Source organism: Poecile atricapillus, chromosome 5, assembly GCF_030490865.1.
Source record: "Poecile atricapillus isolate bPoeAtr1 chromosome 5, bPoeAtr1.hap1, whole genome shotgun sequence".
NCBI lineage: Eukaryota > Metazoa > Chordata > Aves > Passeriformes > Paridae > Poecile > Poecile atricapillus.
Window position 1 is genome coordinate 24,463,393 of NC_081253.1, and position 13,354 is coordinate 24,476,746.

General features: G+C 43.4%; 1 protein-coding gene across 2 annotated transcripts in view; it reads right to left on the minus strand.

Moving 5' to 3' along the window:
• LOC131579524 (shugoshin 2-like) overlaps positions 1 to 13,354 on the minus strand; it is a 33,197-nt gene that overhangs the window by 2,717 nt on the left and 17,126 nt on the right. For both annotated transcript variants that reach the window (XM_058839600.1, XM_058839599.1), the window contains 7 exons: positions 8,710 to 8,853; positions 7,237 to 7,412; positions 6,919 to 6,981; positions 6,222 to 6,316; positions 5,383 to 5,672; positions 1,950 to 3,866; positions 670 to 796 (listed from right to left, as the gene is read on the minus strand). In XM_058839600.1, the coding sequence (XP_058695583.1) occupies positions 670 to 796; positions 1,950 to 3,866; positions 5,383 to 5,672; positions 6,222 to 6,316; positions 6,919 to 6,981; positions 7,237 to 7,412; positions 8,710 to 8,851 (2,810 nt within the window). In that variant the 5' untranslated portion in view covers positions 8,852 to 8,853. The remainder of the gene's footprint in view (positions 1 to 669; positions 797 to 1,949; positions 3,867 to 5,382; positions 5,673 to 6,221; positions 6,317 to 6,918; positions 6,982 to 7,236; positions 7,413 to 8,709; positions 8,854 to 13,354) is intronic.

Here is a 13,354-nt window from a genome sequence, read left to right on the forward strand (position 1 = left end):
AAAGAAATGTCTTTTGATAGATGTTTCTCACGACCAGTGTGGTTGGGAAAGTAGTAACCTAACTATCCAATCCCTGGGTCATTGTTGAGAATCTGTAAATACTGAAACCACAGAATAAATCATACTCTTCTTCCTATCACACATTAAACTGTCTGTGTGAATAATTTCGTGTCCAACAGCAACAGGATGTACTGAATCTACAGTTTCCTAGGGAAAAGATGCAGCTATTTGTTTAGATATCGTATCTGCTAGTGAATATAGATACAACCTGCTCTCAGGAGGAAAGTATTGTTCAAGTGTGTAAAATTTCAGTCATCACAGAATGTAAAAGAAATCAGGGCTTTTGCTGAGCTGTCTTTAGCCTGTATTTTATCCCCATGCTATTGCCTCATTAGCACTGGAGTACCACAGATGCAGTCTGCCAAGAGATGTGCTCATTCCAACAAGTAAAATAACATCTTTGGTAGCTTGTTACCAGAAGCCTAAACATCTATGTGTGCTGATGCAGAATTTTGGCATAACCACAAAGTGGTAGAAAAGGAGGGTCACAGAACACAAAGGGTAAGAAGAAGTTTAAACAAAGCAACAGAGGATCCCTGGAGAGGATAAGGACAGAGTAGGGGTTGCAGCATGGGAACAGTCTTTGGAAGGAATAGTTTAAAGCCCAACCTATTGATCAGTGGCTCTTTGTAGCAGGTTGGCTTCCGTTTCCGCCTTGATGGACGTCCTGATGATTCCTCCAAGCCAGAGGGAGACAGAACACAGGCATTTTTCAAGTCCTGTAGTGGCCTGATATCTGCAAAGGGGTACATTCACATGATCAAAGTGATTCCAAATGATTTCCAGATATCCTTAGAAACAACAGCTATCAAATAGAAAGAGCTGCATTACCAGGTTTCTCTGAACATGCACAATCCAGAATTCAATCATATTCCCTCTAAACTCAGGTGACCACTTTAATCCAAAAATACCAGACCAGCTCCTCAAAAATCAGCTCATAAATCAAAATAGGTCCCTCAGTGAAAAAATATAGATCACTGGTACTGATAGTATCATGGGCCCTGGTGTAGTAGAAAAATGATATAAAACCTCTATTTGATAGCTGGTAATGCCCAGGAGCTTACACCTGGAGGAGGCAGCAAGCTCATGGCACACAGACAACCTACTGACTTCAGCAAGACACAGGACCAGTGGTCACTGCACTTTTCCAAGTGGTGTCAGCCAAAAGGAGGAGAGCAGGAGAACTTCCTCTCTACAAAGTACAGCCCACTCCAGTTGTAACAGGCCTGTTTGTCAAAAGCTACAGCAAGGAAAACCCCACAAAACTACTCTCTTTACAGAGCACCCATTATCACCAAACTCCCCAAAAGGATCAGCTTAACTATTGTATTACCAGCCCAGGGATACACCCTCCAAATCCTTTTAAAAAGCAAACAAAAAAAACCCCACAACCAAAATCATTTAGGTTGGCTCCTGATTAATTTCCAGTGAAGACATCACCTAGAGTTATAAAGTCTGACACCCTGCAGCACTAACCATTCTGGACGAAAAATTTGTGATCTTGATATTTTGTGCCCCAAAATGTACTGACTGACCCTAGTTGGCAGGGTCAGCATCAAATTAGACTTTTGAACTGCTTGAGTACTTGATTTTCTAAATTAATAGACATTCCCTGTAGATAACAAGAGTGGTAAAGCAAGACTCAGCTGCTAGTCTTGTCCCAAGATCTGCACATGGACAGGTGGACAGATATTCTTGCAGAAATGCTGATAAACTAGAAGCAAATGCAGTCACAGAAATGACTGGCCAGCACAAGCATAAATGGTATACTGGACACTGATCTTTAACTCTGAAAAAAGAGAGGAGAGGAAGGAAAATATAAGCACTTGCTGCATGGATTTTTTGCCTTCATCTCCAAACACAGGTACCTTCCCCAGCTTACCACCTACCAGGTTCCTTTGAAGGTGTGCTCCAAGAACTTGACTGGACTTGGTTCCTTTCCCCAGGTATTTCCTCTGCAGTCTTTTTTTTTACTATCAGGGAGTTTTTCAAGCAAACAGGGGATTTTGCTGACATTCTCTTGCCCTCAGTACTTAAGCTCTTGGAAACTGATACTTCTGTAAGTCTAGAGCTGACAGGCAAAACTCCAGAACTGCTCACATGGGAGGCCTCAAGACTGTGTGAAAAGTCTGTAAGACTATCTGCAAGTGATATCTCAGGTAGCTGCTCCTCCAGGAAAGTATCTGGCTCAGACAGCAGATGTGTAATGCAGGAAAACTTCCCCATCAGGACAGTTTGTTTGGATGCAAGTTCTGTGGAACTTCCAATGAGAACCTTAGCACCATCACTTTTTCCAGCCAGGGAATCAGAATCTGGAGGTCGAGAGTTGCTCCTCTTCCTCTGAGCCTTGGGTTTGCAAGAGGCTTCTTTTTTCAAAGCATTCATGTTGTTGTCAACTTCACCTTGCCCCTTTTCTTGAAGGCCCCCTATCTGTTTTATAGTGCTCTTTTGATTGCTCTTAGCAGCTCTGGGGATTTTGCTCCCTTTGCTCCCAGGAACAGACCTGGGAGGTACATTTTCACCACCCTCAAATTCTGTCTGGAAACAACCCGAGTTTCCTGCAAGATCCAAAGGATGGACAATGTAAGTTTCCCTGCGCTGCTTAAGATTACCTGGCAAATCCTTTGTGCTGTCATTAGCTACTTCTTGAACATCTATCCAGGGCCTAAAACCGTTAACTTCATTTCTCTGATCACAATTGCTTTTCCTGACAGCATTCTTCCTGCTTCTTAAGCTTCTTTCAGGCTGGTCTTCAGCTTTGGCCTCTGGTATTATCACATGGCTTGGCACATATTCCTCATCAGAATCCTCTCTTTGCCGAATTACTCTAGTTTTTCTGTTAGCCTTCTGCCTGATGCTTTTTCTGCTCTCACTTGAAAATTTTGTAGGATTTTGTAGACTGGAATCATCTGAGGGAACATCATGACTTGAGAAGGTACAAACTGGGGATTTTAGCAAGCTCTCCATACTTTGTATCTCAAACATAGGTACCTTCTTAACCTTTTGCATCAAGTCAACACTTTCAAGACTCTGCAGCTGTGCTGGATTCACCTCATATGTACTTCCAAAGTCTTGGACTCCAGCAGGAGAGTGGGAATGGTGCTCCACACCACAGTCTCTATTCTTCCTGTCAAAAGCCCCCTCATGTGTCCTCTGCCCCTTCTCACAGACTTCAGCCTCACTAGAACATGTTGCAACTTTTGGTTGAAGAAGCTTCTTTGCATTTTGAGCACACTCTTCACCTTGAGGTCTACCAGTATTACTTTCTGCATTGTTTTTAATTGCAGTTGTTTTCTCTTTTCCTGTTCTTGCTTTTTTAACAGTCTTTTTCTCTCCAGTTTTACAGTTACCTTTGCTTTTAACCTTTACAGGAACAAACTCAGGGACTTGGCTATAGCTTGGGTCCATTTCAACACCACACCCCATTTCTTTTGTCTGTGGCTGCTCACAAAAGGTCTCTTTACCCACAGAGTTTCTATGAGAAATAACAGCAGTTTGAGCAGGTGAAGCCAGGGGGCTGGGAGATCTCAGCTGTTGCTGTGTGTTGTTCTTGCTGGAGCTGCTGTTGTCCTGTGCAGTAGTACCCCAAGCTGCCTGAGTGGAACTGACACGTGGGAACATATCCAGAGCAGAAGATGGTGTGCTTGTAGCAAATGAGGTGGAACACTTTCGCCTCTGAGTAACGTGCCCTTGTGAGAGACGAAAGAAATGTTTTGCCATCTCATCAGCCTCATATGAAAGAGGATGACTTTCCCAGGCAAGTGCTGGCAAATTGTTGGGATTTTGTTCAGTGGTGCACAAGACCTCTGTTGGAAAGAAAAAAGTAATGTCTAAGGCTGAGAAATGCAGCAGGCAAATGCCATCTTTCCCCATACCACTAAAAACCTTGCTCCATACACTGCCACAAATCCAGAGCATAGAAAAAAGCATGATTTTGTCTCTATTGGGACTCCCCAAATTTACTGTGCACTGGATTTGCTTAGCTGGCTTCCCTCTGAACAAAAGGGAAGCCCAAAGCAAGATCTCCTAACTAGCTCTAATATTAAGAACTCTTATGATCTGTATAAGAGTTATTATTTATATGGAAAATCCACAAGTAATGGTGGTGCTGATCCTAGTCAGATCCTGCACTTTCAGACATCTCCAAAAATCTTATGCAAGTTCAGTGCCTATTACTCAAAAAGCCTGATTTGCAAGCCTGATTTACTGCAAAGGTCCCACATATCCCTCTGAAGACTCTGATTCTGGGATATACATAACTCCAGCAATAACAGCCGCCGTGGAGCATGTAGTTCCTACCCGTCATTAGGAGCTACTGAAGTTGTGGTTGAGAGCTATGTTACCTCTGTCTCTCTTTTCCTTGCCTCCTTTGGGCTCTGTTCTCTGTGGATATATCTTTTCTTTGTCTCTCAGCCTTCTCTGGGCTCAATTCTCTGTGAATACAGCTCTCTATAGTCTCTTAGCCTCCTCTGGGCTGAATTTTCTGTAGATACAGCCTTTCTATAGTTCCCCAGCCTTCTCTGGGCTGAATTCTCTGTGAATACAGTTCTTCTCTAATTCCCCAGCCTCCTCTGGGCTGAATTCTCCCGGGATCCTCCCTCGTGGGGAGTTCCACTTATCTCAGTTCTCATTATTCGAAGTAAACTCTCGAGCTCGTTAGAATCTTGTTTCTCGTGTTTATTGCAGGATCCTTACAAAAGTTAACAGGTTTCTTCAGGCTGGTTACAAGGTTAATCTTTGCAATTTGGTACATTTCTTTCTTCTGATGGTACAAACAAGGCCTTGTGGCACACTTCATGTCTGATACACAAAATGGCCCCGAATTACGCAGTTCTTTTATCTTTATACCTATTTTTACCCAATTAACAATAGACACGTATATTATTTTTCTTAATGACCCAATGACCCATCACCTCTGTGATGCACTGCGGCATTTTCTATCCAATTACTAACTATTACCCAAAAACCTCCAGGAGCAGAACATGAAGAAGAAAGAAGAAGGACAAGGGACAACACCCTAAATCCTCCATATTGTCTCCTGTTCTCTAAACTACTTTTTCACCCAGTGATTTAAGAAACTTTCTAATCTACACACCTACCTTTCTTATCTAACTTTAGCATTTGTTTTCATGTATTACTATGAAAACATGCTCATGAATTTCATGTTATATGAAATTCAGTGTTTTCTTGAATCTCAGAACTAAACATTAAAAGCAAGGGCACACAGTCTGTATTTCAGACTCCAACAAGCTATGGCACTCATGCATTTCTGAGCACAGATACAAAGTCATACCAGAAGAACAGCAAGAGATGCAAATTTACCTCTGAAGATGTGTGAGTCATGGAAAGCCTCCTCTGTTGCCAATGTATCAGTCACCTTCTTGCTATTCTCTTCCTGGTGGAACTGAAGCTTCCCATCGTGCTGTGGTAGCAAAGTATCTTTGGAGGCAATAGGCACAATTTTTAGGGGCTCATTAGAAGCAAGTCTCTGAAGTTCTCCTGCGTTAGAAGCAGGTCTCTGAAGTTCTCCTGAGGATGTTTGTACTGCTGTGGAGCTGCCAGCTTGCTGCTCTGCATCATGTAGCTTGGAAATGGGCACTCTCATGGGTATCCTGGTGAGAAGGAAGAGCAGCAATAGATCATGTTTCAAAGATACACATGCCCCAGAATCCCGCATACTAAATACAGGCCACGTCTACAAAGTACAGGCCCTGTCTTCAAAGGGGAGACCAGACAGAGGAGAAGCAGGACTTCAAATGTACTTTAAGAGATCCTGCTCTGGCCATCAGAATGCAAGCTTACAACATACAAGCAGGTGACTATTCAGCATTTTTATGTAACAAAATCAAAGTAGCTAGCTATGCCACTCACCCAGCTCAAACAGATCTTGCCGTACTCACCAGCTACAAAGAGAAAACTGCCTAAAAATAATACAGTCTCAAAGAAAGGAGATAAAAAGACCAGTTTTTGCACGGACTCAGCATTAGGACAAACAAGACAAGGAGTGGTAATAAAAGGACGGAATAAAGGAAAGCATCAAGCAGTGGTGGTTCAGATAAGCTATCTCATGTGAAACTGACAACTGGGCACACATATAAAACACAAGAAGTACAGCATATAGAAATTCAGGACAAGCTTGGTAGTATCATTTTAAAGCCCACCTCAGAAGCTGACCATCTGCAATATCATCAGCCCAGCTATCTTCAGTCATGCTGCTCTTCCGGCCACTGGACAAGGATGCAGAATTTGTATGGAACTGGAAAGAAGAGAAATAGAAGAGTGATTTAAAGTTCTTGAAATCCCTTGTGCAGCCTCCTGCACAGAAACAGCAGAAGCTCAGTTTCTCTGGGAAGTTTGTAAAGTACTTTAAAAGAGTCAGCAACCCTCTCATGTTATGGAATAAATTGCAGCAGATTCAGAGTGTGTCTCCACAACCTAAGGGTGAAGTTCAAACTAGTTCAAATAATCTGAAGTAGGAAGCAGAAATATTTTCCCATCCACCCATAAGACAGGACATAGGGGAAGTGTCCTATTCCCTATCCCAAGTTGCCATGGCAATACTTTAAAACAGAAATTGAAAAGAAGTCACAACCTATCAGAGCAGAAGAGCCTACTGGTCAATATAGCAAATAATCCAGAGAAAAACAGTTTAAAGCTGTAGCTCTTCCTACAGAAGGTGTTATCCTGGACTTTCTTAACACCAAGCTGAAAACAAGGATGTAGCCAGCACAACTCATGCAAGCAAAGAAAAACAGGTGAAACATCCAGCACTAAAGTGAGCAGGCAGCACAAAGCAAAAGACAGAGAAAAAGACAGCCCCCTTCCCAGAGCAGTGTGCTCACATTTCCCATGGTTTACCTCAGACAGCTCAGCCATCCTAACTGCAGCCATAAGATTGTCCATTTTTTTCAAAGTATTATTCTGTGTTGAGGTAATAAAGAGAGAGAAGCCACAGACATTAAATAAAAACATCTATTCCAACAAGGATGCTAGTAGCCAGAGGCATGTTCTGGGGAGCTTGGAAACAAAAATAAGCAAATGAATGGTGACCTTTTCTATATGTCAAAAATCCAGACATTCAACAACAACAGCTCAATCACCCCACGGTTGAGATGCTAGTGCAGCACACCTTGCCTACCACCCCTCCCCATGCCAGCCACACAGTTAGTGCCATACCAGGAAGGAGAGCCTGTGCCTCAGCACAGCATTCTGGAAGTGGCACTGCTTCACCTCCTTCTGTAAGATGGTCTTCTCCTGGGTGAGCCGCTGTGCATTGGCTTTTTCTGCATTGAGGGCCAGAGCCAATGCTTTATTGTTCTGCTTTAGGGAGACTTTCATAATGGAGGAGTTGTCTGTGAGAGACAGAGCATTATCACATACCATCAGCATCCAAGGTCTCATCCATATCTCTCCCCTTGTCTTAGGTTACAGTGCAAGATGTAACCAAAATATCTATTCTATCACCTTCTGTTAAAACCAGGTGGGGCAGTGTTCTTTATCTTTTCCATGTCCTATCCCTTGTAACTCCAGGGGGATATCTTCTGTTAGTGTGGGCCATTGAATCTCACTGCAGGACTGATAAAATTCCATCATCCCATTGGGAAATGCTCCACCCAGGGGGAGGAGCCAAGCATTCCTACCTGGATATAATCTGAGCTTTGGAACATCACAGGGAGCCTTTCTCCACTGGATTCCCAAAGGACCAGACCCAACTACATCACCACTGGACCTTCAGAGGAAAGCTACACCCTTCTACAAGATCATTGCTTCAACAGAACCACACCTGTCACTCCAGGAGGACTGCAGCCAGCCACCATTTAATCAGACTGCTACCAACATCCTGACCAGCAGGGTGTCAGGTTGTATTGTGACTCTGTCAGTGTTTTTTTTTTTACTACTGCATTTGTATTTTAACTTTCCTAGTAAAGAACTGTTATTCCTATTCCCATATCTTTGCCTGAGAGCCTCTTCATTTCAAAATTATAATAATTTGGAGGGATGGCGTTACATTCTCCTTCATTCCTTCCTTCCTTCCTAGTCTCCAGAGAAAACAGGAGGAAAAAAATTTCTATAATAACATGCAACACTTCAGATACCCTCTCCACCCTCAGTGGGTCATGCTCAGGCAGCAAGCTACTGCTCCAATTTGTAATGAATGACATCATGGTTCAAATGCTGAGCATAAAAATATATTCTCCTTGCTTTGAACAAGTCACCTACAGGTAAGTCCTCATCACATCCAAAAAATGGGAGAAATACCTATTTTCCTCTATAATTGCTCTTGAGTAGATTTGGACCCCAGGTTCCCAATTTCAAAAGAATTAAATAAAAGTAATGGAAATACCTGAGTTTTTCAAGGTAGTCCAAATTATCTCCCGTTTCATCTTTGCATTACTTCCCCCATAAAAACAAGTCAGTTGGCCTAGCTTCTGCAGAGGATTGTGTACACTAAAGTACTTTCAGGCACCTTAGGTCACCTTGAGTGACACGACACTGATGTGCAGGGCACTGAATTCACTCGAAGCCCCCGGGCAGAGAAGTAGTTGAGAAGCAGCGCACGAAGGACTGCTGCCCACTCCCGATGGAGCCCAGTGAGAAGCTGACATAGCAGCCACCATATGTACACATTGCAACGCAAAATACACTTACTGATGATCTTCGTTTTAATTTTTGATGCAAGCGAGGCGTTCAGCTTCGCAGTCCTCAAGGCACCCTTTTTCTTCTCCCGCATCCGGTCTCTCACGCCGCTCAGACTGAAGGAGGACATTTCGGCGGACTCCCACTCTGCCATCGCTGAAGAGAGCGACACCGAGCAGTGTCAGCACTCGTATTTCCCCTCCGCAAGCCCTTACCGGCCAAGGCTCGCACTTGCCCCGAGAAGCGGCGCCGCGGCTCGGCACAAGGCCCGCGCTGACCCCCGGCGGAGCAGGGGGAAGAAGAGGAGGAGGAGGAGGACGAGAAGGAAGCCCTGCCCGCCGAGCGACTTTCGAATGTCGCGGCCGGCGGGCGGGCCGCCCCTCAGGAGCGGCCCCTCCCCTGCGCTCGGCCGGCGCCGGAAGAGCTCCCCGCCCTCCGCGGCCTTCGGGCCGGAAGCCCGTCACGCTGAGGAGCTGCTGCTGCCGCCTGGCCCGGCCCGCAGAGCTGAACCGTTCCTGCGATGCCTCAGGAAAGGCCGAGGTTTCTTCTGAAGGACATACATCACCCAAACATTAGGGTTTGTAGTTTTCAGCGGTGAAACTTAACATTTCAGTTAAATGTGACCATTAAAAGGAATTTTCTTCTTACGCACTATACGCTTCAGTCTAAGTTAATGCATTGTTTTCCAGACACCCTTGAATTTGCCCTCAAGAAGCTGGCATTATGTAAGCTGGTGTGATGATGTTAAATATTTTAAGGAAATAACACGTACAGGAAAAGCAGCCAAATATTTTGAAAATCAATTTACAGTGGAGGTACTAAGGGAATAAAGCTGCTGAAAATGTGTCTGTTTTCCCAAATGGGTTCTTTTACCTGGTGTGCAAGAAGCTGATCTCCACAGAGAGGTATTTGATTTTCCTACAATTCTGCACAGAAAGGAGTGTTGGGTGTCAAATCCACTAGGCTGGCACAGTGACTATCAAAAACTATAGCTATTCAAACATTTTAGTAGGCAAGGACATTAATATTCATCAGCTACAAGTTACATAGTTCTCTGATTAATTAGTATTCTATCTACTATAAATATAAAGTCTATGTGCTCAGTCTCTCCTCTTTTGAGTTGGTGAATTTCATGAGCTGGTGGTCGTAATCTCCCCTTGGCAGAATTACCTTCTACCTACTTGGGGCTGACTTCAGCACAGTTACTGAGTTGGTTTTGTTAGCTTCTTCCTTATCCTGGGAGTTCTGCCAAATGTCCTTGTGGCTTGTAAATTCTGCATTCTTTGTTTCCACTATCACTAGTACATCCTTCACCCAAACTCTGTAAACGTCCCTCTGGAGCTGAAATGATTGAAACATTTCAAGCTCTAAACCTCAGCAAGGCAGTTCCACTGACAAGTAATTTATGTTTCTAGCACTTGAACATCCTACATTCTGCCACAGACAAAGGTAGCCCTTTGCAAGAGTCCTAAACCCTACTCCTATTTTATGAGGTATTTGTTAATACATTAGCAGATGAGCATTAGCTAATGGCAATTATTAAATATATTTATTCATTCCAACCTAATTAAGTAGCAGATCAGCAAAACACCCTCTATACCTATTCTGAAAATCAGACACACAATGGTTAACAGTTCTGCAGGCACACAGACCTGCCTGTAGCTTTACTTCTTGATCTAGGGAAACAGACTGCCATTAAATGCTAGGGCTATGGGTGTGGGAAAAACACTTAATTATCCTCTAAGACATATTGTATGTTCCATGTATGACAAATTCCAGTTTGGGGGCCTAAATTTTCTCTACTAAATTTATTGAGCATACCTGTCAGCAAATTAAATTAACAACTGGCTTCTTCATACCAGAGACCCTTTCCCACACAGCTTTATTGAGACAGTGAAAATCTTTGCCAGAAGACATTGCAGATGTCATTACTCAAAATTTCAATATTACTTATTCTGAAAACGATTGGACAAATGTGTAGAAGTTAAAAATAAGCAAAAGATATTAACTGCCAGGGCAACACTTTTTGCTCAAGAAGGTCCTGAATTGGAGAACAGAGAAATACACTAAGTTTGATGCCTGCTGGCACAGTTCCTCCATCTCTTCCCTGGGCATCTGTTGCCGCTGAAGATGAATAGATCACACGGACACAGGTCAAGGTGTGGTGAAAAGAAAGAGAAAGTTTATTTTTCCCCCCAGGATTTATAGGCTTCTGACCACAGCCAGGGATTGGATGGTGAGGATAACACTTTCTCACTACACTGGCCATGAGAGATGCCCATCACAAGATGTGTAACAGAAAGAATGTACACATATCTATGTTTATAGTTACTGTCCTGGGAAAGTCTTTAGAAAACCATATCAGCAAGCTCAGAAGCTGAGTTTTCAGGGCGACAGGCATCCACTAGTGAATGTTACTTATTTTTACCAGGGAAGAGCACAAACACAGTGGCCTCACCCACCTTGCAATGATATGGAAGCATTTCTTGCTATGGGGAGAATGGCAGGGATCAGCTCACCCAAGGATTAGGGACCAGACTCATTTCAGGAAAGTCCCTTTCTTCATCAGGGTATCACTTTTGCCACAACAGGAGAGGGGTTGGGTTAGCAGGACTTCTGGTCAGTCCTGGCATGGCTGTGTTCACTTCATGAAGGTCGTTTTTCCCTCTCGCCTGGCCATAGCAGCAGATAAGCCCTGGGGGTGTAACTGGTGGAGCTATGCCTGGCAGGCAGTAGATCTGTGTTTCTCAGAGCAAACAAGCAGCAGCTCTATTTTTGACATGTTTGCCATGATGCCTGTATGGAGTATGCCCTCAGAAATCAAATCCAACTTAATTACAAGCTCCTTTTTTTTTTTTTTTTTAAATCTCAAGCATGCTTAGCTGAAATATTAACGTCAGACTGACACCCAGTGTCCAGAAAGTGTTAGAGCTCATTTCAGCTCACAGTTACGTGCACCAGAATAGCCTTGGCTGTAACCTCTCTTAGCTGAATTCTTCCACATCAACAACTAGAAATGTCACTAGTTGTGATGTAGGGGCATCTCACAATATGTTATTTAGAAGGAGGGATCTTCCTCTCTGCTCCTGGGATAGGTGGGTGGATCAACTGTCCCTCCTTTTGCTGTGAATGTTACACTGTATATTTTTACAGCCTTGCTTCTTATGGACAGGAATACTTTCCTTGATGAATTTCCAGCCCAAGATATTTTTAGAAATCTGTTTTGAGTGCTTACCATACACTGCAGAGGAGCCATGTTTTCTTGAAAGGTTTCCAGCTAGCTACTCATGCTGTTTCCTGTGGTGGGATGCTTGAGTTTGCATTTGGGTTTTGGTGGGTTTTTTCCCCTTTGGGAGGAGGAGAGGTGGGGCTCTTTAAGCTTCGATTTATATTCTGATGTTATGCAAGCAGAGACAAAGAAAGAACAGAAATATTATTTCTGCTCAGCTCATGTTACTGTCCACTTGCCTAGACCTTGCCCCTTGTGGACTCAGATACTTCCTTAATGATCACAAGGTAGGAAAGCTACATAATTTTCTGAAGAAGAAGAAGAAAAGCTAATGTTATCAGGCTCTTCAGTTTCTGTTTCAGCCAACAATGCTGCTTCGTTTTAATCATTGGCTAAAGATCATTCCCACTCTATGAGGAAGGAATTGAAATGCTTTGATGAGCTGGGAAACTAAGGATACTTTATTTTGCAAAGTCCTAATTAATTTAAGATGTTAAATCGACTGTTTTAAATTAACAGTAACTCCTGGAACTCAGCCTATGCTTCTTTAAGAGTCCTAGACTCAAAGAGCTGGAATCTGGCCCATCTGAAAATTCAGTCTCTGTGGATTTTTTTTCCCCACTGAAGTAAACTGGTGATTTCCTGTTATCCCTCATCAGTTTTGAAGCCTTGGCTTAAATCTCCTTGAAAACCATGTACTAGCTTTATTAAGATATATAGATACTCAGGGAGCCCAAGTCACACCCTTAAGGCAGTTCAGATAGACACTACAAATTGTGCTCATTTATCCACCAGGACTGGATAAATGAGTCTTAGCTCCTGCTGACCAGAAGAGTGTGCCCATTGTCATATCATGTAGTTTCTGCAGGTATACAAGTCTGTGAGTTGCTGTCCTTTCAGGACCACTGGATTCAACCTTTCAAGATCTCCCTGCATCCATCTGCCATGCTGACTGCCCCTGAAGCTGCAGAGCATGCCAGGGAGCAAAGTGAGCACATTTTCTCTCAACTCCTACAAAGCCAGGGCAAGGGAACACCAAGCAGCAGGACCTGGCCCAGCAGAGCCACCAAGGTACAGCCCACTGAGCTCCAATAGCTGCACGTGGAAAGGATGCTGTAAACCTTGGGCTGTGTCTATTCTCTTGGGGGGAGGGTGGGGGAGGATGCAGAGGTGTTTTGTCACTGTAAACTAAAAATGGCATCTAGCTCAGGCTCCTGAAATTCATGACAATTGCAAAAAGGTGCATTTTCCTCAAGTAGAGGTAAACAAGATAACATGTTTCCAGAAAATCAGCCTTCATGTCTGTCAATTATTTGCCTGCTTTTAAGTTTGGACTAATACTAGAAGTTTCACAAAGGTCAATTATGCTACTGGCCAGTGAGAGCCACCTACAGCTTGCCTGTTTACTTTCCAAGTGCAGCAAAAATG